The sequence below is a fragment of the Chionomys nivalis genome, chromosome 20 (assembly GCF_950005125.1).
Source record: "Chionomys nivalis chromosome 20, mChiNiv1.1, whole genome shotgun sequence".
Lineage (NCBI taxonomy): Eukaryota > Metazoa > Chordata > Mammalia > Rodentia > Cricetidae > Chionomys > Chionomys nivalis.
In genome coordinates this window covers 61,791,565-61,818,630 of record NC_080105.1, presented here as the reverse complement: position 1 = coordinate 61,818,630, position 27,066 = coordinate 61,791,565, and the positions used below count along the sequence as shown (strand labels likewise).

General features: G+C 38.8%; 2 protein-coding genes and 1 pseudogene across 2 annotated transcripts; 1 reads left to right on the top strand and 2 right to left on the bottom strand.

Moving 5' to 3' along the window:
* Window positions 1-226: 226 nt before the first annotated feature.
* Slc10a2 (solute carrier family 10 member 2) lies at window positions 227-16,466 on the bottom strand. The gene is made up of 6 exons (XM_057753045.1): window positions 16,090-16,466; window positions 9,571-9,689; window positions 5,933-6,021; window positions 4,740-4,915; window positions 2,223-2,380; window positions 227-354 (listed from the first exon to the last, which is right to left on the bottom strand). Exons 1-6 carry the CDS (start codon window positions 16,464-16,466, stop codon window positions 227-229), a joined length of 1,047 nt encoding a protein of 348 aa, XP_057609028.1.
* Window positions 16,467-22,315: 5,849 nt separating this feature from the next.
* On the bottom strand, window positions 22,316-22,669 carry LOC130862978 (small EDRK-rich factor 2-like; annotated as a pseudogene).
* Window positions 22,670-25,056: 2,387 nt separating this feature from the next.
* On the top strand, window positions 25,057-25,927 carry LOC130862893 (ferritin light chain 1-like). The gene has a single exon (XM_057752729.1). It carries the CDS (start codon window positions 25,247-25,249, stop codon window positions 25,775-25,777), a length of 531 nt encoding a protein of 176 aa, XP_057608712.1. The 5' UTR covers window positions 25,057-25,246; the 3' UTR covers window positions 25,778-25,927.
* Window positions 25,928-27,066: the final 1,139 nt, after the last annotated feature.

Sequence of the window (27,066 nt, the reverse complement as noted above, 5' to 3'; positions counted from 1 at the left end):
CACACACACACACACACACACACACACGTATAGGGATGTTTGCCACATTAAAGAATGGATTGCTAGTCACTTTGTACCAAGAGCAATAACAAATTTCAATTTCAATTTAACTTTCAGCATTATTATTATTATTTTTTTTTTGCTGGTGATTCCACCAAAGGAAATAATCATAGCTGTAGTTCGATGAATGTTGTTAGTAAGCTTTCTTTTTTTGTCCCCTTAGAGTTTACTTCTCATCTGGTTGAAATCCTTTGTTTGTCTCCTGAAATGATGACCTGGGCTCCACTTCATTGTCTGTTTTCTCTTGTAACTCAGGATTATTTTTTCCACAACATTTCTTGTATGCGACATAAACTGCAAAAAACAATATATGAGAAGTCAAGTAAATTCCAGAATGACACCTTGAAAAATTACTTTGTCTAGTGATTGACTAATGCAGCTCAGAAAGCCCTTTGCATTTTTTACAGGATGGAGGTGTTATGAGAAACCAAGTATCATTATTTTAGTTTTAGGATCACACATATTGTTATAATGACTGCACTCAAGAAGTCTGGGTGGAGAGCTTCAGAGGATGTTTGCTCAGCAAAAGTGTATGCCCTTTTCATGGCTTCAAGCTGTATATGGTATTTAACAGCAAGCAAAAATCATTCATTTTGTGTTTACACCACCCCAGTTAATTTAATAGTCTTCAACTAAATATTCTCTATGCCTGTGTGTGATGTCCAGGGCCTTGGTCTGGTCATCCCTTATAGAAATTGTTGGGTCAGAATAACATGCTTAGTCTTTTGTTTTCACTATTTTTTTGTTATTGATCAGACTTCCTTTCTTCTGTGGTACAAGTATTTCTCAGCACTTTTTTTCTTTCTTTCTTTGGATGTGTTTGTGAATGTGTGTGCACTTGTTTGTGTATATGTTGCTCATATGCCTGCAGGTCCATGTGTGTATTCAGATCCATGTCCCCATTTGTGTAAGTGTTGGTTGCTGCTTCTCAGGTGCCACCTATCTTGCTTGTTTAGACAAGGAATTTCCACTGGCCTGAAACTCACTGGCTTGGCTAGGTTGGCTGACCAGAAAGCTCAAACCATCTACTTATTTGCCTTGCCTCAGAATCAGACCCCTGCTGGGTCCATGTTATGTTTTCTGTGATATGAGACTCCTGTACTGGAAAGGAGCCTCTGTCTGAAAAATGTCACTGAGACATTACTGTGATGGGCACCTGAACACATATTGATCCGGGAATAGGAATAATGTAAAGATAAGTGAAACTATTTCTGGGCATTTCTTTCTTTCTTTTTTTTTTTTTTTCTTATGGATTTTCGAGACAGGGTTTCTCTGTAGCTTTTGGTTCCTGTCCTGGAACTAGCTCTTGTAGACCAGGCTGGCCTCGAACTCACAGAGATCCGCCTGCCTCTGCCTCCCGAGTGCTGGGATTAAAGGCGTGCGCCCGGCTTTCTGGGCATTTCTAACTTAATTTTCACAGCATCTTTTTCAAAAGTGTTCCTCCACTTTGCATTTTCTATAAAATGTCATGAAACTTTAAAAGTAAATTAATTTCTTTGTTTTAAATAGAACTTTAAAAATATGACTTAAACACCATCAGACTTTGTGTAGTCAAATGTAGGGAGAAGTTCCGATTTGGTGAAGGAGAGTTAGTGCGGATCAAATGAGGGAGGAGGAAATACGCTATGACAAAGTAAAGCTGGGTTATCTGTCTCTGGTACATCTTTGTTTACACTTCTTTAGTTATTTCAATATTTAAAATTTGCATGTACAAACTTATAAATTGACTTATGATTTTTTTCATGATAAATATGGTTTGTCATTTTGTTGGTTATTCTATTTAAAAAGCATATCAAGACAAGGCTTGGGGGAGGGAATCACTAAAACCTGTGTTTCTTGGTAGCATTTAGAATGGTGAACAATAAATGTTCCTCACAGGTTAATATGCGTCTGACTATTGAGGAACAGAAAGTCAACAGAAAGGGTCCATCTCCTCTGCCTTTCTTTTAAGAAAGCCTCACTAAGACCTATAATAAAACTATAGTCTTTGCATCAACACATATGAAGTCGTGATAACTGACTTCCGTGGATGCATTTTTTAAAAAATTTATTTGTACAATGAACTGCCAGAAATAGAGAATCTTTAAAAAGTTTGTTTTAGCATTTCCAGGATTTATCCAAAAGGAACATCATAGTGGAATTTAATTAGCATTATTGCTTACTTCCTAATAATATTGCAGCAAAGATGATCTGGAAAACGCTATAGATGAGTGGGAAGGTGAACACAAGGTTGAGGTCCTCAGGGCTGAAGGAGAGTTGTACAATGGTGGAACACAGCTGACTGTTTTGCATCCCGGTTTCCAAGGCAATTGTTCGGCACCTGAGAGTAAGAATGAAGATGTATGTGCTTTACCTGTTATTAGGCTTATTATGATCTAACAGAAATGGAAGGTATAATGAAAGCATGTACACAGACTGCATTTTTCTTCCCTCCTTCTCTCTCTTCATCCCTTCTTTGCTTTCCTCCATCTCTCTCTACCTTATTTCCTTTTTCCCCTTACCTACTTTCATCTCCTGCCTTCCTTCCCTCCTCTCTATCTCTCTTTTGGTTACTTTTTCTTTCTCTTTTTTCCTCCCTCCCTCCCTCCCTCCCTCCCTCCCTCCCTCCCTCCCTCCCTCCCTCCCTCCTTCCCTCCCTCCCTCTCTCCCTCCCTCCCTCTCTCGCCTTTCTTTCTTTCTTTCTTTCTTTCTTTCTTTCTTTCTTTCTTTCTTTCTTTCTTTCTTTCTTTCTTTCTTTCCTTTCTTTCGAGATCAGTCTTACTATGCTGTCCAAGTTAGGTTGTCTTCTAACTTGTGGCAACCCTCTTGCTTCAGTTTTCCTATTGCTAGATTACAAGCATATACCTAGGTTTTATCTCTACTTTTAGCATCCATATTTGGTATATATTTTAAACATAACTTTACATTGTATAAATACATTAATATATAAAACAACTTATTATATAGTATAATGATTTTAAGCCTTATTTTATCTTTAATGGTTTGTATGCATGTAGGTATGTGCATGTGAATGCAGGTGCACATAGTGACCAGAGGCACTGGGTGCCCTTGAGGCTAGAGTTTCAGGTGGTTCTGAGCCTCCCAATATGGATGCTAGGATGCAAATTCAGGTCCTCTAGAAAAGCAGTACATGCTTTTAAACACTGAACCTTTTTTTTTTCACTCCCAATATATTTATAAAGTGGGGGATAGGTTCATTTACTTTAACATCCCATAAACTTCAGAGAAGGTCCATTTTATCTATTCTCAAATTACATACTTAGTGAAAACACACAGGAGAGATCAGGGATCAGAAAACATTAAAGCTACAGTATTTCTCATTAGGCATTTATTTTAAAATTAATTTTGTTCTGATTAAATTTTGATTAAAAATCTGAAAGGTAAAAAATTAATGTTTCTAATCTTCAATAAAGAAAACTAAAGTAAGCATGGAACCAAAAGTCTTCCAGTGAGAGAGTAGCAGGGCAGAATGAATCCTGAGTCTGTTTGATCAGGGTTAATTTGTCTCACACTATTCAGGCTTGCTCACTTCTTTTTCAGATGCACACTAATGCCTGTTTCTACACCCCATTTCCTGCCTGTCTGTTGACCTAGGTGGACCATTTGGAAAAAAATGTTTTTAGAAAAATGATAGGAAATCTTTAGTGTCTATCACCTTTGGGTGCTGAGTCCTTCTGATGCTGGTTAGAGGAATATATATTGTGATATATATGTATATCACAAGATGAAATTGATTATTTTCATGAAACTTTGCTTATTAAATCAGAGCACATTGCAAAGGGAAAATTTTACTTCACAGGTTGGGGACTAGTGGAGAAGAATGTCAGGGAGTTGAGAACAAAGGCAGCCAGTACTTCTTGGAGATTTGTATAATTTATGAACAAATGATGCTATTTAAATATTGTAAACAGTGATTGAGGGTGAAGGAATTTGAATTTGGCATCAATATTTTCAGCTTCTATGTTTGCGTACATCCTTCACTCAAATTCAAATGTTGCCATCCTATATCTAACCTTGATATCTAAGAATGTAATCTTATGTGGGAACAGAGTTATTGCAGATATAATTAGTTAAGATGAAATCATTAGGGTGGCCAGTAATTTAATGTGACTTGTTACATATTTATAAAAAGGGATATTAATTTGAGCTCAGTATCATGCACAGAAGAAATAAAATGTGATGAGGTACAAGAAAAGATAGACATTAAAAGTCAAAGTGAGAGCCTCCCAATAAATCCTGAATCACAGACCGCCAAAAAAGCCAGCTTTGAGCTGCCTTAAATATGATTTCTGATCTGTGAAACTGTAAGAATGTGTCTTTTTTTGCCAAAATGACCCATTTAGGGGTAGTTTTTCTTATTTTTAATTAAAAGTTATTTTATTTAAATTGATATTTTGTCTGCATATATGTTTATGTACCACATGTGTGCCTGGTGCTTGCAGAGGTCAGAAAATGGTATTGGATATCCTGGAACTGTAGTTACAGATGATTATGATGACTGGGAGCAACCATGTAGGTACTGGAAAGCAAGCTTGGGTCTTCTGAAAAAGCAGCCTGTGTTTTTAATTATTGAGTCATCTTTCTATACCATATGGCTATTTCCTATTGGCACCGTAGAAAACTAGTGCAGTAGCTGTGATAAGCAAAAATGCTCAGTCCCATTTATCTAAACCTCATACCTGTACCAGGGTTGACCAGCTATTCTAGCCAGTATAAACCCCAGGCTGTAGCCAGCTATTGGATATATCGTTCCTATAATCCATAGTTTGGGTTCAATGATCCAGGCACTTTGGTACAGTACTCCTCCAATCACAGCAATGAGAACAATGAGAATTGCACCTGCAAAGGATCCAATCTAAAAGAAAAGATACATGTGAACATACTTGTGTCAAAGTGAGTCCAGAGATATTTGTCAGGTGTCAGAGATGTTAATCAGACTGTTCCTTTAGGAAAATGGATATGAGTTACCTATGCCCCTTTACTTTTGTGGAAAGAGAAGAGCTTCTCCAGTGTTCTAGAGACTAAGGAAACACCAGGACAATATAATCATGCTTAATTGGCCCAAGGAGGATTTCTGAGCTTGCAAAACAAAAAATTTGCCCAAGTCACATTTTATGCTTGCTATAATCCTAAGTGTTTTTAAAGCTCAAATAAGGATAAACATCATTTTTCCTTTTCAGAAAGGTTCAATTTTACTACATGTATGTCCACTTGTACATATGTGCACATGAGTTCCAGTGAGAGTCCAGAAGGCATCCTTGGATCCCTAGATCTGGAGATATAGGTAGTTTTGAACAGCTGTGAGCACTCTGCAAGAGCAGTACACACTACTAATGGCTGAGCCATCGTTCCAGACCTATTTTCTTCTTTGATTAAACTTAAAAACATTTGAAGATGACAATTTTGTAGTTTTTTCCTGTAAAACAAGAAATACCAATTACCTTATTCCCTTACATCCCACAGGCTAGTATCTACCAGTTCAGGGGCGCTGAGTTCTAGGTATGAGAAAGATATGCTCGGTATGAAAGATAAATTCTAGGTATAAGAAAGATATGCTGTACCTTCTCAGAAAACTACCTAGATATATTTTATAACATAAACTCAGCCTAAATAACAGCACAGTTGTTGGAAAACACAGTAAAACCAATAGGTGATATTGAATTGATGGCTTAAATGACAGATGGAAGTTTGTTCCTCAGATAGGATAAGGAAGGACATTATCTAAGGGATGATCTTAGGACTGTGGATGGCAAGTCTTCCCAATGGTATACGTGATGGGAATAACAGTTTAGGAGATAGAAAGACCATCTCATTCCACTTCTGACTGCAGGGCACAGAGGTGTGCAGCCTGTCCCATGCATGGGGTACTTACTTTAAGTATGATCTTTGCTTTTTGGGGCCATTTGTGATTCACAAACATTCCAATGGAAACAGGGATAACAAGAGCAACCAGAGAAGTGCCTAACAACAATGAAAATAGCATTAATAAGAGAAAAAAATACAAGTAGCCTAGAAAAGGCTCTTTGTCCTGTCTGTCTTCTTGAACACTGAAAACAGAATGTAGAATTATGTCCACACAGATATCGCCCCCACACACAAATTCACACATCCACATATATTTTTATATTCCTGCTCTCTCTTTTTCCATTCCAGTTAAGAACAGCAGAGAAATGATGATATAAATAATTTATCTCAATCCAGAGATGACTATTTTAGAGTTCCTTATATTAACAACCTACTTTCATTCTATTTTCCAAGATCTTTGCTTCCTTTATCTGTTAGATCTTTATATTTTCAGAAAAAACACCTCCCCACAGTTTGTGAATGTGTGTGTGTGTGTGTGTGTGTATTTGTGTATGTCTGTGTCTGCACATTGTGTAGTGTAGGTAGATACATTCTACACTAGCTTGTTAATTCATAGTGGTAGAAATAAATACTTATAAATTTTAAAGTGGAAAAATATTATAAATTGCTTAATGTCTATTGGAATTTTGAAGGCTAACACACTTCACTTAAAATTCACTTCAGTTATTCAAATTTATGGCAAAGATGTGAGAGAATAAGATAAAAACCATACCCTAAATTTCTGTGTGATAATATATATATATGGCAACCTCTCTTGTAATTATAAGTCTTTATAGCACTGTGTTCACCCAACCAGACAAAAGAGTCATACTTCAATTTCACCATGGGAAATTTACTGCCATTCCTGTGACATATGATTTGTGTCTCTACATTATTTAACACTTGTTTACCCAAATAGTTCCTTTGTTTAACAGAGCACTGTGGACTTCCAACTTCTCATGGACTGTTTCTTTTCCAAAACACTGTTGAAGTAGTATGAGAAAGTAAAACCAAATGTTGAAAATTTGAGAGTAGATGTCTGTTTAGTGTTGGATAGATTGACTCAGGTCTGGTCAATAAACCACAGACTCTGGATATGCATTTAAAGCAAATCTAATAACAAATTCTTCAATCTATCAAAATTATTGTTGCTCCAAAATTACTCAGAAGAATTAAAATAATAACTAAGAGAGAGATGGGAGAAACGAAAGAAAAAAGGAAAAGAAGGACAATAAGAAAGGAACTATTCAAGATCAGGAGAAAAGGGTAAAGGAAGAGCTGTGGGAAAGACTGTTGGATTTATTGATCATGTCTTCTAGAAAACTGTCTCCTCCCCTCTGATAACCCTATCTAGTTCTGGAATTAAAGGCAACACCATTGGGATTAAAGGAATGTGCTGCTCAGCTTCTCTGGCAAACTAGTGCGGCTACTGGGATTAAAGTTGTGGGTTAGCACTTCCCGGTCTGTAAGGCTGTCCGGTGAGGCTGTTTTACTCTCTGATCCTCAGGCATGTTTTATTTATTAAAACACAAATGAAATGCCACTACAATTCCTCACTGAAATCAGGAGTAACTCATCATTTAATGCGGGGGCAAGAAAAACTACAATACAGATTGTCTCACAGTCAGGGCTCACAATATTTGTTCTAACTCAGTTGTTTATAGGTTGTATCACATTTAAGCATGGAAAATAATCTTTCCTTAAAGTGGAAGTGACTTTTAGTCTAGTTTCTCAGCCCACAAGAATTCCTTTTTAAAATATCTTGGGGGAGTTTCTGTTTGACCTTGAATGTATATTTCTGTTAAGAGTAAACCCAAACCTTTCTGAGAGAGATTAGGAAAGAATTCTTTGCAAAGTTAGCTTAAAAAAAATCACAATCCCAGAGAACCTAGACAACAATGAGGACCCTAAGAGAGACCTATGTAGATCTAATCTACATGGTTAGTAGAAAAACACAAGATCTCCTGAGTAAATTGGGAGCATGGGGACCTTGGGACAGTGTTGAAAGAGAGGGGAGAGGCAGTGAGGGGAACAGAGAAAAATGAAGACCTCAAAAAAAAAAAATCAATAAAAAAGACTGTCAAAGACAGCACAAGAATGTTGGGAGCAGTGAGACCCCAGATCCTGAATTTCTTGTAATTCCCTGATCTGAGTGCCTACAGCTGCTCTGAGCAGGAGACCTTCAGGAGTTCCTGATGGCAAGAGAGTGGTTTCTGGTGGGTTTGGCTGGGTCGTGGCTATCTCTATATAATCTGCCCCTGAACACAATAAAGGGGGCATTCTTGGGGAATTCAAGGATGACCCGTGTCGCTTTCTCTCTGTGTGTGTCTGTGTATTTTAACCTCCAGCCCCCTTGCCCGAAGCTCGGGAACTGGGTGCCAGAACACTGAGCGCAGACACGGGGGCGGGGTGTGCGGCTCAAGAAAACTAACAGAAACAAACTAACCTGGCTTATTAGAACTCACAGAGTCTGAACCAACAACCAGAGAGGCTGCATGGGACTCACCTAGTCCTTCAATATATATGTGACAGTCCTGTAGCTTGGTCTGTTTGTGGGACTCCTAACAATGGGAGCAGGGGCTCTGGCTGATCCTTAGGCTCGCTCTTGGGAACCTGTTCTTCATATTAGATTGCTTTGTCCAGTCTAAATACAAGGGGAGGTGCTTAGTCTTATTGCAACTTGATATGCCATACTTACTTGATACCCATGGGCAGCCTGCCCCTTTCTGAACAGAAACAGAGGAGGAGTGGATTGCAGGGGAGCAGAGGGAGGTGGAGGAGAGAATGGGAGGTATGAGGGAGTCCTGTAGCTAGGATATAAAATTAATAAATAAATTAAAACAGAGAGAGGGACTGTCACGCAGTGTACCTGCTGACCACGGTTGTGCACTGTATTCTCGACAGCTCATTTCCGTCAAGGCAGTTCTGAGAGACAGCCTGCTTTGCACATGTGATAGTTCTCTCAGTCTGGACCTGACCCCATTTCATGTCATAAAGACCGCTTTATTTTCTACCATTTCTTTTCTCCCCTAAACAGAAAAGAAGTTTCTTCAAGTTGGGAGACATTTAGAAATTGAAATATAAAAAGACAGAACAGTAACTAGCTAATTTGACTTCTAGGACATAAAAATATGGAGCATACCATTAAATTGACATTTATATCAATTTATATATTTATATCATTTATATCTTACAATTGAGGATAGAGAATAATATATTTCACTCAGAAGTGCCCCATCTGTAACCCATGACTACCAACTACCATAAAAACATGCTATTTGTTTGTTTGTTTTTATTTGTGTGTGTTTCTTCAATTTGAATATTTGGTGCAAACACCCATTACCATAAATCCACCATTGGAAAAATTGTGACTCCCTTTTGCCAGCAGCCTAATTATCCTCAGGGAACAGTCTTAGGTTAAGACTGCATTCCTAAAACTGTTTTTTTCCCCCATGTTATTTTGAACTGAGGCAAATTTAGTTTCTCTTCATGGTCATATTTTGGAATTTGCATTCTTTCAATATTTCTGCAAACTCAGAGTGAATTCATAATGAAATTATACATGGGAAAAATGTGTGTGAGCTTGGAACTTGGCCTGAGATCCTAACGGGGACTAAGCAGAGATCTTGAGGATAATATGAAACATACTGCAGAAAAATTACTTACCAATGCTATCATAAGGAATCACAATTGTCCCTGAGTCGACCCATGTCTTGGTATAGAGGAAGAGGCAAAGGGGCATCATTCCAAGGGCCAGCAGTGTGGAGCAAGTGGTCATGCTAACACTGGAATGAAACAAACAGCTTGAGGTGACTACCTGTTTTTCTATGGGAGGTGCACTTTCATTTTCAATTTTGTTGAGACTCAACCAGTACATCATTCTGTATGGAGATAGAAATACATAGTGGTCATGTTTATAAAGTGCCTGGCTTTGGGCAGGGTCACCTGTATTTGGTGTCTTCTCACATAGTCTGCATTATCCTTCTCTCAGTATCTGTTTTCACAGATCATAGAGGGGAGTCAATGATACATAAAAATAATTTTTGAAGATGGTACCAAGTGTCTGAACTTGGACCTGTTGTATATGATTTTTTTCCACTAAGCACAGCCTACCAAACCAGACTCTCTGGGAATAGAAATTACCTTGATGTAGTAGCCATGACAATGAAATAAGTCAAACAGTATGATGCTAAGTAGTCTTGATAATGGTAATGGAAGCAGTGACATTTTCCTGTAGTAAGGGTGTTGGGAGGGTCACAGGACCCTACCCAGAATTACAGTCTGAAACCCATTCCCTTTTGCCCCTTCTCATATCCTAGTAATATTGGGAGCTGCTACAGCATGCATGAAATGGAAGGTTGATGCAGGGGTAGATTCTGAATATGATGGGCTGGACTTTGTGATAATGCATCTGTTTGGGGGGTTATTGACACTTCTAGGAGTAACCTCTTCTCTGTGCTTTCTAAGTAAGTTTGATAAACTCATTTGTTCAACAAGTGGGACTTGGGTGAAATCCTTACTTTGGTCTCTTATCAAGGCGAATAGATGTTTGCTCACAACTTCCCTAGGAAAGTTAACGTAACATCACTGTTTGAGTCGACAATAAGAAATCAGCAAATACTTTGTTCATTATGGGTGCCTGACTGAGTAGGAAGATTTTGTTTTGTGATCTGGAGGAATTTACTAAATTAAATGATGCTATTCTCAGTACTGTACCAGAGTATGGATGAGAGACTTTTGAGTAGGTGTCTTCTTGGTCCTCCTCAAAATGTCCTGGACACAGGGTTACAGTCTCTGCTCGTGAAACAGAGGGACTTAATACTTGAGCTGCAAAGGCACATACTGGGTTGGAAGAATGTGATGTCGCTTACTGTGTGGATCTTGGTAATGCATTAATTGGGCTTCTCTTTGTCACTGTTACCTCACTATAAATAATTAACAGTCAGTGGAGTTTGGTTTCTGGAACTATACCAGAAGGAAAGTCAGTTGCATTTATAGTAAATGCCCCCCTCCAAACAAGTTGTAAAGAAAGTAAGCATATGAAGAGAAATGATTTTCTCTCAACGCTCTATAATAAATTTGCATAATTTGGGCAAAATAATGGGTAGTAACAAAGTCATTCAGGGGTCTTAACTTCTTTAGCATTCTTTTAAAAAAGTGATTAAAATGTTTATGTCGATAGAGCTAAACCAGTGACAGTAAACTAATATGAAAGATGCATTTAAAAGACTTTCTAAAGGCAAGGAGAAATGATAGACCAGGTAGCATATGTTTTCACCCACATATAGAACCACCCTGTCCAACCACCCCGTCCAACCACCCATCTGTCTATCTGTGTCTCAATGTCTCTGACTCTATCATCTATCTATCTATCTATCTATCTATCTATCTATCTATCTATCTATCTATCTATATCCATTTGTGGCCATTTCATTTTTGTATGTCAGCATCTGTGATTACTAGAAAGAAACATTCACAATATTGGACCTATTAACTTTCTATAATGGCTGGGCATGTGTGCTCACAGAGCTGTGTGCCTCCCCAACGATGTATACAGTCAATGGTTGTTTGAGAATGAGAGATATTTTCTTTAGTAGGGTAGCTAACTATGAGTTGTCTATGTTCCTGTAAAAGCAACCCCAATTAAACTCATTGTTTCCTTAAACTAGATTTTCATGTAATAATCTCTTTGCTTCTATTGTTGGTGTTTTATCTATGATTAGTAGCTGTTTATTCACATCTCCTCAGAAAAATGCCACACAATGGTATATAATAACCTGAAGGCAGAGGAGGACTAAGTAGATGGGCTCAAGGCAAAAGTGTGGGGAGGGCATTGGGAACAGTCAATCTTAGTGAAGGACAATGGCAATGTATGAACTGAGACATCATAATGAAATAGGTTGTTTTACACACTAACTAAAATGAAATAAAGAATTTTTCATAAATTTAATTGTGGTCATAGAAAACTAAAGGTAGCATCCTGTAGTCAAAAAAACATCAACAACTGAAAATCAACAAATATACAAAAACATTCATTTACTAGCAATGCTTCATCATTTTTGTAACTAAAACACTGGAATATTCAAATCTGCTCCTCCTTCCTTCTTTCACCATTCTGGCATTCTTTTTCTTAACTTGCTCCCCAATAAAAACCCTTTGTTACTGGCTGGCCATATAGTATATCCTCACAGTGGGAAAGGAATTCAGGGGAACAGAATTCTTATCATCTCATGGTGAAGAGGAAGAGGCATTTGTTTTTAAACTTCATGGGAGAGAGAAAGATAGAAGTTGGAAAATGAAGGGTTTAGGTGTAGTGGGAAATTTGACAGTAAGATGTTGAGGAATCTTGATGGGTCTAGACTTTGATGTTATCTGAACTAATAACAAGAACAAAAATACTGCTGAAATGGTTCACAATAAGGAGAATAATAACTTCACAAAACAAAAATGAATTTTATGGAAAAATTTAATTTCTATAAAGGGCATACATGTTGAAATATAAATACTTATGAAAGAGCACATGGAACTATAAAAACTCTAATGAATTAGAAAATTAAAAATACAATTTGGTTTTAATTCTTATGTCAGTCTATTAATTGCTAGGGAAAACATTTACATATATGGGGAAAATGAAACTCATAACTAAAGAGTTGGTATGTCTTGAGGAATTGAGTGGAATCAAGGATAAAGAAATACAAAAGACTACAATCACATCAAAAGTGAAACTCTACCTTTGAAATATCAACAAACATGTGTCTGATTCTGTAGACTGTGCAGGTGGTAGGTATGATGTGATCAAAAGTCAAGTGTTAAGAGGAGACCATCAGATATTGTCCATCTAAATCCCAAACCTGACACTTATATTCACCAACTTGATGACCTTGGCAAAGATTATAAACCTTAACTTTTCTCATCTGTCAATGCAGAAGACCCTAGGATTCTTTGGAGAGTTAAAAAACACCAATATTCTTTCAGAATTTAGCTTTATATTTGGTGCCTCAAAGTGTCTGATAAACACTAGCATCTAATCAACACTAGCTAGTAAAATAAAATCAATATTTCATGGAAGCAACAGAGTTTGATTAATGTGAGTAAAGATAAAAGAAAGAGTCCAGTGGGATTGGTTCTCCCACAAGAGAGAAGAGATGAGTGTATGTGTATTTGAAAGAGGAGGCATTGATCTGACAGGTCAGAGGGTTATGGATCTTGAAAATATCAATGAACAGCTAAGTGGAATATGAAATATGCAATGATTAGCCAAAGACAAAGATCATGGTTGAAAAAACACTAAACAAAAACCTAGAAAGTAATGAGTATATAAGACAGTAAGAGTTGGGGAAACTGAGGAAAAGACGAATGAGAATAAGAGAGATGAAAAAAAGAGAATGAAATAGAACTAAAGGAAAGCTTTTACATGGTGTGGCTGAAGCTATCGCTAAGGAGATATCATATATTCACCTTTGTGTGGGGACAGACCAGAGAGACAAAGGAGAAAGCAAATCTCAGTGTCCCTGAGCCATAAACCTTTGCTACCACCAGATTCACTTGTCTGACTCCCTTAATTTTCCCCTGATATATTTTATGCACATTATGCCCATGACACAGCTTAACTGAGAATTTCTGTGTACTGATCAAATAACAATGTCCCAGGTTACAGGTTATCAGAGAAATAGCTGAAATATTAATTGCTGCTAAAAAAGGACAACTGTTTCTATTTATTCACACATTTAAGTAATTAGAGATTGCGAAATTCTGAGAATACATAATGGGGGACAGGTAAATAGTTTCTTCTTTCAAAGACCACATCCAAGAAAGGCAAAGCAAAATGACAATGTTTAGAGCTATTTTGCATGGTTAACTCTAGTAATAAAGGTAGCTGGTTTAAAATTATCATTTCTGATATTGCTAGAATTCAAGTGAAGATGAAACATGCGATGCCCTAAGAATGCAGACTTGGAAATCTAAGTGGAATATAAGGTTGCATCTATATAAGTCATACTGAGGCTTAGATTTCTAGCACTCACTCCAGAAGAATTAAGTTCTAGGGGGCTATTACTTAGTAGCTGGGACTTCACTTTCTTTAAAAAAAAATCTTTAAACATTGTTTCCCAAACATAAAATGTGTAATGTTACCTTTTTTTTTAAAGAAAGCTCTATTTCTTTATTCATTCATTCATTCATTTAATGTTTTGTTTATTTATTATTTATTTATGTGTTTGTGCCTGTACCATGTGTGAGTTTGTATATAAGGGTACTCACAAAGGCCAAAAAAAGTAATACTATCCCCTGGAACTAGAGTTACAGTTTTAATCCACCTGATATGGGTTCTGGGAATGAAACTTAGGTCATCTGCAAGAGCTGCAAGTACTCTTAGTCCAATCCCTAATGTCATCTTGTATTGAGGCATGACCACTTCTTTATGACAGAGATATAGCACACATTTTTCATTGTGTGGTAGAACATGGTAATGTCTTCTGTGATATATTACTGAGTAATTTGTACTCAGCATAAGTGATGTAAGAGAATTGATATGGTACCATATACAACTGATCTTATGTTCAGCAATAATGTGACATTATTATGTTCAGGTACAGGTTGTAGTGGCTGTATTGTTTGAAACTTATAAATATCAAGAAGCCATTCCTCACAGTCTGGTTATTATGAGTTCCTGGAATTTTCACTGTGTGTGTATGTGTTTGTGTGTGTGTGTGTGTGCACGCAGGTCAATGGAGTGGAAACCTAAAAAGTCCTGATTACTATATTGTGGTTCACAGATTAACTATGTCAACAGAGTTTATGATTCTGTGTTATTCACAGGGCTTTTCTTTAAGAAAAGGAATATTTGTTGCTAGGCAGCAATTCCATGTCCCTATGCAAAAGGAATAATGTATATTCTTTGTTTTCTAAGGCATCAGAAACTAGCGTCAATTGGGAGTTGATGGCTCATTCCCTGATGCTCACCAGGCAGCCAGGAACTAACAGAGCTGATAGCAGGTTGTCCAATATTTAATAAGCACATGATTCTTGAACAGCTCAATGCTTAACTGAAATGCAAGTCTTCATCAGGAGATGAGGAAAGTGACACTTGTCTGTCTGATTTTCAGAATTAAAAACTCCTGCTTTAGTGCTATTGATGCTTCATCTTCCTCCCTCCTTCCCAGTGCTAGTTCAAACTGATACAGGTTTGGACTGGACAAACAGTAAGGTCAGATTTCTTTGTTGAAAAGCAGAGAAATTGTTTTTTCTTTATTTTATAAAGAAATAAGCATAATTAAGAATTACTACTGAAGAATTCTTTTCCTTTTAGTGCCCGTCGAGATAAAGTGAATTTATGTATTCTTCATTAGTAACCAAGAAGTATTTTGTCCAAAGAACAGACAGTTGGTGGAGCTGATGTTGGTCAGAGAGTTTAAGCATATATTTGCACTCAAACCTCTTTGTTATAAAAAAGAAAGTTCCTCCTTATTCCATTACAACAAGACTTTCTCAGTTTTTTTTTACAGTTGTAGATTGGAAAAGAATTACTTAATTAAACAAAACCAAACTTGGAGTCTATTCCCCCAGATAATAAAACTTATGATTAAGTGAGTTAGAATTCAACATGCAAGCATAGTAATCCAGACTAAGAAAGACAGATAACAAGGCTTCCCCTCAGATGCATATCTAGATTTAAATGTACATATTCACACATAGTCATATAGACATAGGACATGGTAGAGAGTGAACTATCAGGGTAGAGCTGGGAGTTGAAAGCAAGGAAAGAACAGAGAAAGCAATGGAAGGTCTGTGACAGGAAAGTAGGAAGTGGTCTAACAGGAGTGAGAGAGAGGAACTAGGATGGTAATGAGGGGTGGTTAAGAGCAAAGCACAATGATATATGTGCATACAAATATCACACAGAAACCTATTTCTTTGTGTGCTAACTGAAACTATTAAGGCTACAAAATTAAAATCTAAATCACTGTTTTGTTTCAGGATGATAACTACAAAAATGCACAGGTACAAAAGGAAAGTTTCCAGGTCTAACAGTGAAGCAGCTATCCCAGAAGATGCACTTATTCTTACCATTTAATTCCTCAGCCAGACATCTAGTCAGTGTAGCTGATCAAACAGATATTGGAAATTATAAAGGTTTCCATACTTAACCCCAGAAGACTGCAGGAGTTGCAGATGCCTCTGTCTTACCTGAGGTCCATGTCACCATCTACCCAATAGGCCAAGATATTGGAGGCAGTCCCTCCAGGACAGCAACCCATGATTAGTACCACCACAGCTTGTACCGGGAGGATGCCAAAGGCCACGGAGAGGATGAAGCCTGTGAGAGGCATGATTCCAAACTGACAGAGGAAGCCCACGAAGATGCCCCATGGCCGTCTTATATGTCCCAAGAACTTGTGGACTTCCACATTGCACCCCATGGAAAACATCACCAAGGCCAGGAGGATGGTGAGTACAGAGCTCATGGCCACACTGAGAATGTCATTGAAGTTGCTCTCCGGTGCTAAGCAGGAATCGCCTTCGCAGACAGTTGCGTTGGGATGACAGACGGAGAAATTATCCATCTTTGACTGTGCTGTTCAAATGGCCAAGTCCACAGAAGCACCTGTTCCCTGGTTCTGTAACTACTGCCACCTGAGTAACCCTTATTTAACACGTCAAACTTTTAAACCCTTTCTAAACATGTGGTACTTAGCGTCTCTTTCTAAAGACACGTTAGAGAAGCAATAAAAAACAATAAATGCTAGTAAGCCAGTTTCGAGAGGCTGAATTCCAACATAGCACAACTAATGAATCATAAAAGTCCAGAAAAACTACTGGCCAAGACAGAAAGTTATAATTAATCATTTATTGGCAGGATAATGAACTGGGACACATAAAATAGCCATGTTAATGTTTAATGCCAGGAAGGTTTGGTGAATAATTAGTTAAAATTCAAGTAAACTCTGAATTGTCGAACATTCTAAGGGTTGAAGTGTAGCAAAGCATGTTATTCCCTCCTCTCACTTTAAGTATGGAGGATTGGGTCTTTGAAAATTACATTAAAACAAAAACCAATAACCCTGTGCCAAGCTACATTACAAATTGACAACAGACTGAAGGAGATTTCCAGCTTTCTTACAATAGCTCTCATTCTTCCTTTTATGTATTACTACAGTGTCCATAAAACATATGTATGTTACAGAGACTTCAAAGGGTGGGAAGAAAACTTAGGGAGGGTGATGAACACTTGAAGGTACAGATGTTTTCTGCTGGAGAGTGTCATATGCAGCAGTCCTCAATTACTTGCACATGCAACTATGCATGTATTGCCATGGCAACAGAGTGCTTTATAGATAGAGACAATACAGTTATTTAGAAGGATGAACTCTGGATTAGGTCAAAGTGACAGTATCTTTATTTGTTCTTAGAGTCAGGAATTAGAATTGGTATGTGTGTAAAAGGAAAGGGGTTCTAGAAGGCTGTTGAAAATATTAAGTAGTTACCTTTGTGATAGATGAACAGAACACTGTAATTAGATATATTGGAAAGACACAGAAATAAGCAGAAAAGAAACACTCCAATTCTCTGGTGTTTAAAACCCAACATTAGAAATAGGATGGGTTATAGCACATATTTGTAGTCTCATTACTGTGCAGAAAATAAAGCATGGGGTGTTTAGTTCAAGGCCACATGGACTGCAGAATGAGACTCCTTTTTCGTCTCTCCCCCAGGAAAAGAAACCCCCTAACAATAATTGAATAAAGAAAGAAACAAACAACAAACAAAACAAACTTAGAATAGTGTCTTAGAATTCAGTGTGCCCAAGATCCTTGTGCGCGAAGCGTGTGGGTGGGGAGCGTTGTTAAAATGCAGGTTTTGAGTCTCCCAATCTGGGCTGGACTTTGTTTTCGATGAAGTTCAAGGCTGATGGTATCGATGTTGAGAATGGTCAGGGCTTTGGTTGTGTCATCAGTTGTACCCGATAGTGAAGTCTGACTACTCACACTCAGAAACCACTTGTGAGGAACAAAAGAATGGCCTTCATATCACCACCACCAGACAGTAGAGAAAACAACCGCAGGTCCTAGCCACTGGGGCCTGCAGACACCATCCCTTTAATCTACGGTTGAATTGCTGACATGATCAGAGCTATTTCCTTAACTGGTCATTGATTCCTTCTCCTTGTTGATATAACTTCTGTCCTGGGAATGTTCTTTTCAACTGTTAGGTTGCTAAATGCTTTCTCTCGTGGGTGGGCTGCAATTGGCTCTGCCAAATCCAGCCCCTGATTGCCTAGACGAGATTCAGTTGTCTAGAAGTCAGCTTCTAGGAGATCCTTTCTTCTCTCCCACTACCTGCCTCACCTTGTGGCTAAATGATTAACTAGGTTTCCCAGGAAGGCCTCTCCTTCAGCTCCTGGTTGTACCTCACCAAGAATCTCCCAGGATTGATTGATTGACCTCTGCTCCACTTCCTCACTTGGTCCTAGCTAACCCCAAGGCATGCAAGTGGGGTGTGCCCCCTGCTGCTGCCTGGGTGTACTTACCAGCACCATTTCCCCCTCCTCTCTGCCTTGCTTTACCCAATCCTTTAAGTAAAAGCAAAAAAGGTAGCCTAACATACAGCCTATTTATTTCATCAGATTTTTTTTTTTTGTTTGTCAAGCAAAATTTGAGACCTAGGTTAGAAGGATTTAGATTTGTAGATCTCTGCTAAGCAGTAAGGCTGTACTATGAGGTTAAAGCACCTAACATCAGACTCCCTCCTTTGAACGCCAGGGCTGACTCAGGCTTCATTGATGTGCCTGAGATTGTGGCTGGGCTGGTCATCTGACAACAGATTTTCTTTCTCTGAATCTTTCTTTTTCCTTTTTCAAATAAATGTATTTATTTCACTTAATTATGTAAGAATGGTCATAGATTTCTAATAAAGAAGGTTTCTAATTGTGATTTTTTGATGGCTGCAAATATGACAATATTTTAATTGGTATATATTTCACAGTGACAGGTTTCATAAAGGCATTTTTTTAAGTAGATCAAGAACTTTGGCCCAAATTCCCCCTTCTCTCTCTCAGATTCTCCCAATCCTGCTTCTGTTTTTCTGTCATATAAATAGGTGATTTTGTGTATCTTTATAGACTCTATAAAGACTTTATAGGAGTTTCAATGAGAGAACTTGAGATGTTTGTCTTTCTGAATATGGATTGTTTTGCTTAATATGATAATCTCTACTTGTATCAATTTTTCAGCAAAATATGTAATTTTATTCCATTTTTTCACGATTGAATAAAAGTCCAATGCATAACTATACCACCATTTCTTTATCTATTTCTCTCTTGACAGACCGAGAATAAGATAGAGGCTGATCTCGTAACTTGGGTCTTGTGTGTAGTGCTACAATATCCATGGATTTGACAGTGTCTCTGTGGTACATTGACTTGGTGACCTCTGGATACCCACCCAGGAGTGATCAGCTAAGACATAAGGACATTTTATTCTTAGCTTTTGAGGAATCTCTACATTGATTTCCTTTGCCACAGTGCTGGAAAAAGATAAGACAAAGTGAAGAGTACAGAAAGCAGGTTCAGAACAAAGCTGTTACCCAACTTGAAATGACTCCCTAAGGAGATCTCAACCTTCCATGCTTTGCATGTAGACAACTTGCAAATGAGCAGTCTGACTAGACATAGAGTTACAGTTCTGACTTTAAAAAAATATGTCAATTGCATTTCTAATTTTCACATTGTTTTTACATAAATTTTCACATTAGGTTCAAGAGGCCCTATACTTAAGTTTTGGGATGATTTACAATTAATGAATATCCTTAACTTTAGCGATAGTCAACTCCAAGGCGTTATAAATGTTTAACTACACAGAAATAACTGCTTATACACAGAATTGACGGACAGATGCACATTTTACAGTGGAAAGTTGGATGTTGAAGTTTAGTTTTCCATTGTCATGGTTCTAATTTCCTCATGGGAAGCTCAGTTCCCAGTGTTTCTAAAGAAAGAAGTACTTTGCTCTTTTGGCATCCTGGGTGGGGGCATGGAGGTTGTGCCTTGTCTTGACACTTGAGGCTTCCCGTTGGCTCTTTTCCCATGTTGTGTCAGTTGACAAGAGCTGGGCTTTAATAGCTTGCCAGCATGTCTGCCCTAAAGTCCATAATAAAAGATAAGCTCTCTGTTTTCTGTTGTTCCACCAGGGATGTTTCTGTTCAGACTCGTGACCATTTTGGCTGTGAGTGAGTCTGCTGAACACCTTCCTGTCCTTGAAATGTCTCCCCCTAGCTTCTGGCCATTAACGCTCCACAGAGCATAAAGTTCCTGTAACTGCAGTTATTTGAAATGAGTGGTTGATGAAGATGAGGAAAAAGGCAGCAGGGAATGGAAGAAGAAAGGAGGATTAAAGAATCAGAACTTAGTAAAGGACAAAGTACTAGGCTTGGAAGCAGACCTTGTTCCTGGGCACTTTCCTTGGAAAGTGCTAGGCACATGTTCAGGTCTTAATAACTGTAAAGCTTTACTAAAAAGCTTCAGAAAATGTAAACAGATTCCGTAACCAAGTCTTCCTAAATAAAGGTATTGTTCTGAAGAAATCTTTAAGTGATACTTTCTGAGGTCATGAACTAAATCTCCTCTATAGTAGCCCCCCCCCCCCCAGAGAATATCTCCCATGTAGAATGACTTTTGTGCACACAATAAACTTCTTTACAATGTTTGGAATGGATGACCTATAATCATATATCTAATGTTGAGTGAAAGAGGCCAAACAAAAAAGAGAGTCCACAAAAATCAAGACAACATATACTGTTAGAAATTACAAGAGACAATAACTGTAAAATGTGCATGAGAAACTTTCACCTTGTGAAAGATGTCATAAGATGTCATAGTGCAGATTCCAGTAAATAAAATACTGCTCATAAGAACATAGCGGAGTACAAAACTAAACACAGAACGCTCAACAGAAGAATCTAAAATGGCTGAAAGACACTTAAGGAAATGCTCAACATACTTAGCCATCAGAAAAATGCAAATCAAAACAACTCTGAGAGTCTATCTTATACCTGTCAGAATGGCCAAGATCAAAAGCAGCTTATGCTGGAGAGGTTGTGGGGTAAAGAAAACACTCCTACATTGCTAGTGGGAGTGCAAATTGGTACAGCTGCTTTGGAAATCAGAATGGCAATTTCTCAGGAAATAAGGAAACAACCTACCTCAAGACCCAGCAATACCATGTTTGGGTGTATACCCAAAGGATGTTCTATCATACCAGAAGAACATGTGCTTAGCTGTGTTCTTAGTAGTATTATTTGTCATATGCGGAACCTGGAAACTACCTAAATGCCCCTTAACTGAAGAGTGGATAAAGAAGATATGGTATGTTTACACAATGGAGAATTACACAGCAGGAAAAAAAAAAGACATTTTGAAACATGCAGGCAAATGGATGGATCAGAAAACATCATGTTGAGTGAGGTAACCCAGACCCAGAAGGACAAGTATCATATGTACTCTCTCATAAGTGGTTTTAGATATAAAGTAAAGAAAAATCAGTCTACAATTAACAATCCCAGAGAGCCTAGATAACAAAGAGAACTTTGAGAGACATACATAGATCTAATCTATGGGAAACAGAAAAAGACAAGATCTCCGGAGTAAATTGGGAGTGTGAGGATCATGAGAGAGGGTAGAAGGGGAGGGGGAGAAAGGGGGGGAAGGGGAGAAAAATATATAGCTCAACAAAAACAATTGAAAAAAAAAAAGAACATACTGGGAAAAGCTGTAGATGGTAAGATAAAGCAATGGTCCTGGGTAATCTGAAGAGAATGAGACAGAGCTAGAAATGGGGAAAGTTTGAGATAAGACCCCTGGGTGGGGAAGGATATTTCTATTTTATTACATTAAGAATCTTAGGCACCTTGTTGTCAACAGTTAAGCATCTTGTAAATGTCAAAATTCTCAGGCTCAATGAATTTAATCTTTGAACAAATCCTCCTCAAAGATGACTATCTTTGTATGCTTTGGGACTTTCTAATAACAGCCTTTCAACCCTCATTTTTGAAAGAGGTTCTTGTTACACTTTCAAGGCTGATCTGGAACTACGATACAGCTCAGAGTAGCCTCAAATTCCTGATTGTTTAGCTCAAGTCCAGGGTTGCCAGCGTGTACTACTCTGGGTAGTAACTTTAAATCTTAAAGTTTAACCATATATATTTGCTAATGTCTCTGTTATCTCTTACAAGCTCGGTAATATTTTTCTTTCTTTCTTTTTTTTTTTTCACGGAATTACAAAGCTACTTTTAATACTTTGGGGTGTGCCCCACAGGAATAAAAAACACTGGGAAGGGGTAACCCCCTCACCCCCAGGAGTGGCCCAGGGGTAGAGAGGCTACCTGAGGGGAAGGAAGCACAAAAGGAACCCGCTGCAGACTCAGGGCAAAGGGAATGCCATCGGTGCTGGGACCTGTGAGCACTACAGGAAGAAACTCGAGCATGGTGGGACTGGCTCCAGGCACACAGGCGTAGGGCAAGAGGGTTGGACACGAAGCCACAAAGCTACTTGGGTTCCTCCTTCTTCTCGTTTGCCTTTTTCTGCTTCTGCTGCATGATCTCCGAGTCCTCTGCTTGCGAGCGGCAGCAGAAAGCCCATCATCTCGGCGCTTTCCCTTAACCGAGTCGCTCTGCTTCTTCATGTTCTTCCGGCGGGCGAGCTCTTGCTGGTTAGCGCGGGTCATGGCGACGGCAGCGGCTCCAACCTGCCTCCGTTGCGTCTCCTCGTTCTGGCCGACGTTGCAGGCCCCCAATATTTTTCTTTCTTATGTCTTTGGTTTTGCATTTAGAACCAGGATGAATAATACTTCCCAGGAAGCCATGCCATATCTGGCTATAGAGAGTGTTACTCTCCATTAACAGCTACCTACTGCTGTGATACCTGTTGAGATCTAGTTATGGCACTTCCCTGCTGGGGATTCCAGTCAGCTGTTAAGTGTGGGCATCTACCCAGGGGACCTGCTTTGAATGTACAATGATGCTGATGAGTTCACCCCCTCTAAGCAGAAACTTTGTGACTACAGCATTCCTTACCACCTGACTCCATTCCATCTGTCACTGGAATGGAGTTACCGGTCACCTTAGGGACTATGAAGAATATTTTTTCTTATTTGTGATGGCAATGCTCTTTTTCTCTGTATCCTTCTTCCTCTGAAATATTCCTTATAGAAAAGCCACAAAAACAACTTGGAAATTTAATATTTACATCTCAAAAATCCTTATTCCAATATTGTTTGAAGTCGACTATGAGTTAGTTCCAAAGCACCACTATTATTCACTCTACCTGGTCTGTCTAGTACAGCAGTTCTCAACTTGTGGGTAGTAACCCTTTCAGGGTTACATATCATATATCCTGCATATCAAATATTTACATTATTATTCATAACAATAGCAAAATTATATTTATGAGTTAGCAACATAAGGAACCTTATTAAAGGGTACAAAGCATTAGGAAAACTGACAACCCCTGATCTAGCAAGAACTTCCTAAGAAGTTGAACTCATCTTCCTTTCATCTTAATTTTGTACCCGGATCCTGCGTTTCTGCCAGTCAGAATTCCTAATGCTGCCAACCATTATTTTTCAATGCCTTCTCTAAGATACCCACTACCTCCTTCAGTATGTTGACTTCCACAATCTCCAAGGTGCTTGTTCACATCATTCCATCCTCTGCCCAACCCAGTCTCTTGCTAGCATCTCCATCTGAAATGTAGCTATAGCCTCTTGACCTCAAACTGCCTCCACCATTACCTTTTCTCCAATAAGCAAGCCTTAGGAAAAAAAAATAAGAAACATACAGCAGTTTGTTAGAGTCTGGAACCTTCCTCCAAGGCCGCTGTGAAAGGTATGGTTCTTGTATTGGCACTATTGGTGGAGGAACTTTTAAGGGGTGACATCTAATAGGGTTCTTTGGCTCATGACAGATGTGCTCTTGAAGTGGATTCTGGTGCCTCAGTCTCTCTCTGTTCATTATTTGAGTGCTGGTAATGAGGTGAGTGGCTTCTGTTTTCCCAGAAAATTTGGGGAACCCTTTGGTGGTTGCCAGATGACATCAGGAAATTGGAGCTCCCTTTAGGATTCTTAAATCTCATTGATTAAAAAAACTAAGAATGGACTTAAATGGAAGCTTGAGGATTATTTTAGTAGGTTTAAAAAGGAAAAACAAACAAACTAGAGGGAAGGTGAACTATAAATCTTGGCAGGTGTTTGGATTAGGAGAATGGAGAAGAAAAGAGAAAAGTTATGTCTTTTGAGTTAAACTGGCAAAGATGTCAGCTACATGAAGGTGAAGCAGCCTCAGGGTGAAGACAGGAACTTTAGAGAACAGGTGAAAAAGCCCAAACTACTGGAGAAAGCACTCTGAGGCTCTGGCCAGCATCTCTAAGAGGAAAAAAAAGAAGCTATGTCCTTGGAGGAACTATGCTAAGGAACAGGAATTCTAGGGAGCGAAAGTAATTTAATTAACTGTCTGGTTATTCCTCTTATCTTTTTGGCATGACTTAAGGTGGATCCACATCTCTGAGGTGTCCCATTGGCCAGGTGATTGATCCGAAAAGCTGGACTACCTTTGAAGGGAGGAGCCACTGGCATGTCTCCTTCAAGAGATATTCTTTATTCTTTCATTCCTCTCCACCAAAATGTTCTGCCTTGTCGCTGACACAAATCAATGGGACCAACAGATCCTAGATCGAAACCTCTATACCTCTAAATGCAAATAAACAAACACAACTTACTTTTTGTAAATTGATAACTTCAGACGTTTTTTACAGCAGTGCAGCATTGAGTAACATGTTACTAATAAATTAGGCCATGTCAGACTCCACTCAAATGCTTCAATGTTGTTCCAATGCATGCAGAATAAAATCCAAATACTGCATCACAGGCCCATGCAGTATAACCCTGACCATCTGATCACCTGCATCCTTGTACCAGCTGTGCTGGTGTTCTTATTGCTCAGTAATAAAGTGAGCTCATGTCTTCCACAGGACTCTACCTAGAATACTTCCCTGTTTAATCATAAGGACATTAATTCCTTCACTTTGTTTAAATCATCTTCAAATATGACTTCATAGAGAAGTCTTTCTCAATGATCTTATTTAAAAAGTTCCCAGCCGGCAGCCTTCGGAGATCCCGTGGATCTGTGTCTTGCTTCAACAGTGTTTGGACGGAACAGACCCGGGGCCTCCCTTTGTTAGCTTCCACCGCTCCTCATCTGCAGCCGCAGCCTCCGGGACCATCACCTCGCCGCCTTCAGCTCCCAGGACCAGCCAGCACCGTCTCTTTGCGGGTAGCTCCAGACTACGTCTCAACCATGACCTCCCAAATTCGTCAGAATTATTCCACCGAAGTGGAGGCTGCCGTGAACCGCCTGGTCAACCTGCACCTGCGGGCCTCCTACACCTACCTCTCGCTGGGCTACTATTTTGACCGGGATGACGTGGCTCTGGAGGGTGTAGGTCACTTCTTTCGCGAACTGGCCGAGGAGAAGCGCGAGGGCGCCGAGCGTCTCCTCAAGTTGCAGAACGATCGCGGAGGCCGTGCACTCTTTCAGGATGTGCAGAAGCCATCTCAAGATGAGTGGGGTAAAACCCAGGAGGCCATGGAAGCTGCCCTGGCCTTGGAGAAGAACTTGAACCAGGCCCTCTTGGATCTTCATTCCCTGGGCAGTGCCCGCACAGATCCTCATCTCTGTGACTTCCTTGAAAACCACTTCCTGGATAAGGAGGTGAAGGTCATCAAGAAGATGGGCAACCACCTGACCAACCTCCGCAGGTTGGCTACTGGGCCCCAGGCGTCTCTGGGCGAGTACCTCTTTGAGTGTCTCACTCTCAAGCATGACTAGGAGGCCTCTCCTTCCGAGGGGCTCCCACCTCTGCTCTGCACCAGCCCGCCTCAGGACCTTCACTCGAACCTCCCAAGAAGCCACTAGGCAGCTTTGCAACGCCCTGGAGCCCCTCTCAAGTCTTGGACCAAGTAAAAATAAAGCCTTTTGAAACAGAAAAAAAAAAAAAAAGTTCCCAGCCACTCATTGGGTCCCTTATTTTGTTTATCCTTCAGTCTTTCCTAGTAGGACATGCCCTATCCATCATATATTGGAATATTTCTTTATCTACTTATTTGTTGACAGTTTATTAAGGCAGTTTTATTGTAATAGGGTTTTCTTCCTTTCTTCCTTTTTTTTTTTTTTTCTTTTTGATTTTTCAAGCCAGGGTTTCTCTATTTAGCTCTGCCTGTCCTGGAACTCACTCTGAATGCAATCCTTAAATTGTTAATGCCATATGCTTTTTCTATGGATGTCTTTCTAAATGTGTTAGTAGTCACAAAGTCTTTTCTCTGGGAACTGAAGCCTGTGTGGCTCTCTGATGTGATTCCTAACTCCATGGACCAATGATTGTCCCTAGGGAGCCAGCTTTTTTTATTGTAGAATTTCCCCCTTAGCAGTCAGGTTTTATCCACTGTGTTCTTTGTTGTTTACCTGCGTTTTGCAGCTGCTTGTCTGCTGATTACTTCCATGTGGTTTTCTTAATGTGACTTCCAGATGTTTACATCTTCAGAACCTGAGTTTGTTATGAGAAGTTGTGCTTTATCAGAACCAGCAATGGAAGATTATATTTAAAATGCAAAATGAAAAATGAGGAAAAATTAGACTGTGCTCATTAGGGAACCATGGTTAGGTGGTAAAATCTTTATAAAACAAGCAAAGAAGTAATTACCTTGATTGACTTTTATGCCATCTTTAATAGAGAGAGAAAACAAGCAATGGGAAGGCCCACAAAGGGGCGCTGGCTTGCTGGTGATTTACCATTTCTTAAAAGTATTTATAAAATGCATTCTCTTTAAGAAAAATAAATCAATTCCATAGTTTAATATACTTTTCTTTTATACTATATAATCAAATGTTTAACATGTTTAAAAAATAATTAGAAATTCTTTTTAAAAACTAAACTGGATCATTCTCAATATAGTTGGAAATTATAATTTATGCTATCTGTAGGGATGAAACTTATCTTTTAATGTTTATTATTTTCAAAGTTTAGTTATCTTTAAATTGAAAGTTAATATGTGATTTTTATATTATACAATGGGATGGGATGATTTTTTAAATGATTTTATTTATTTTCACTAATATGT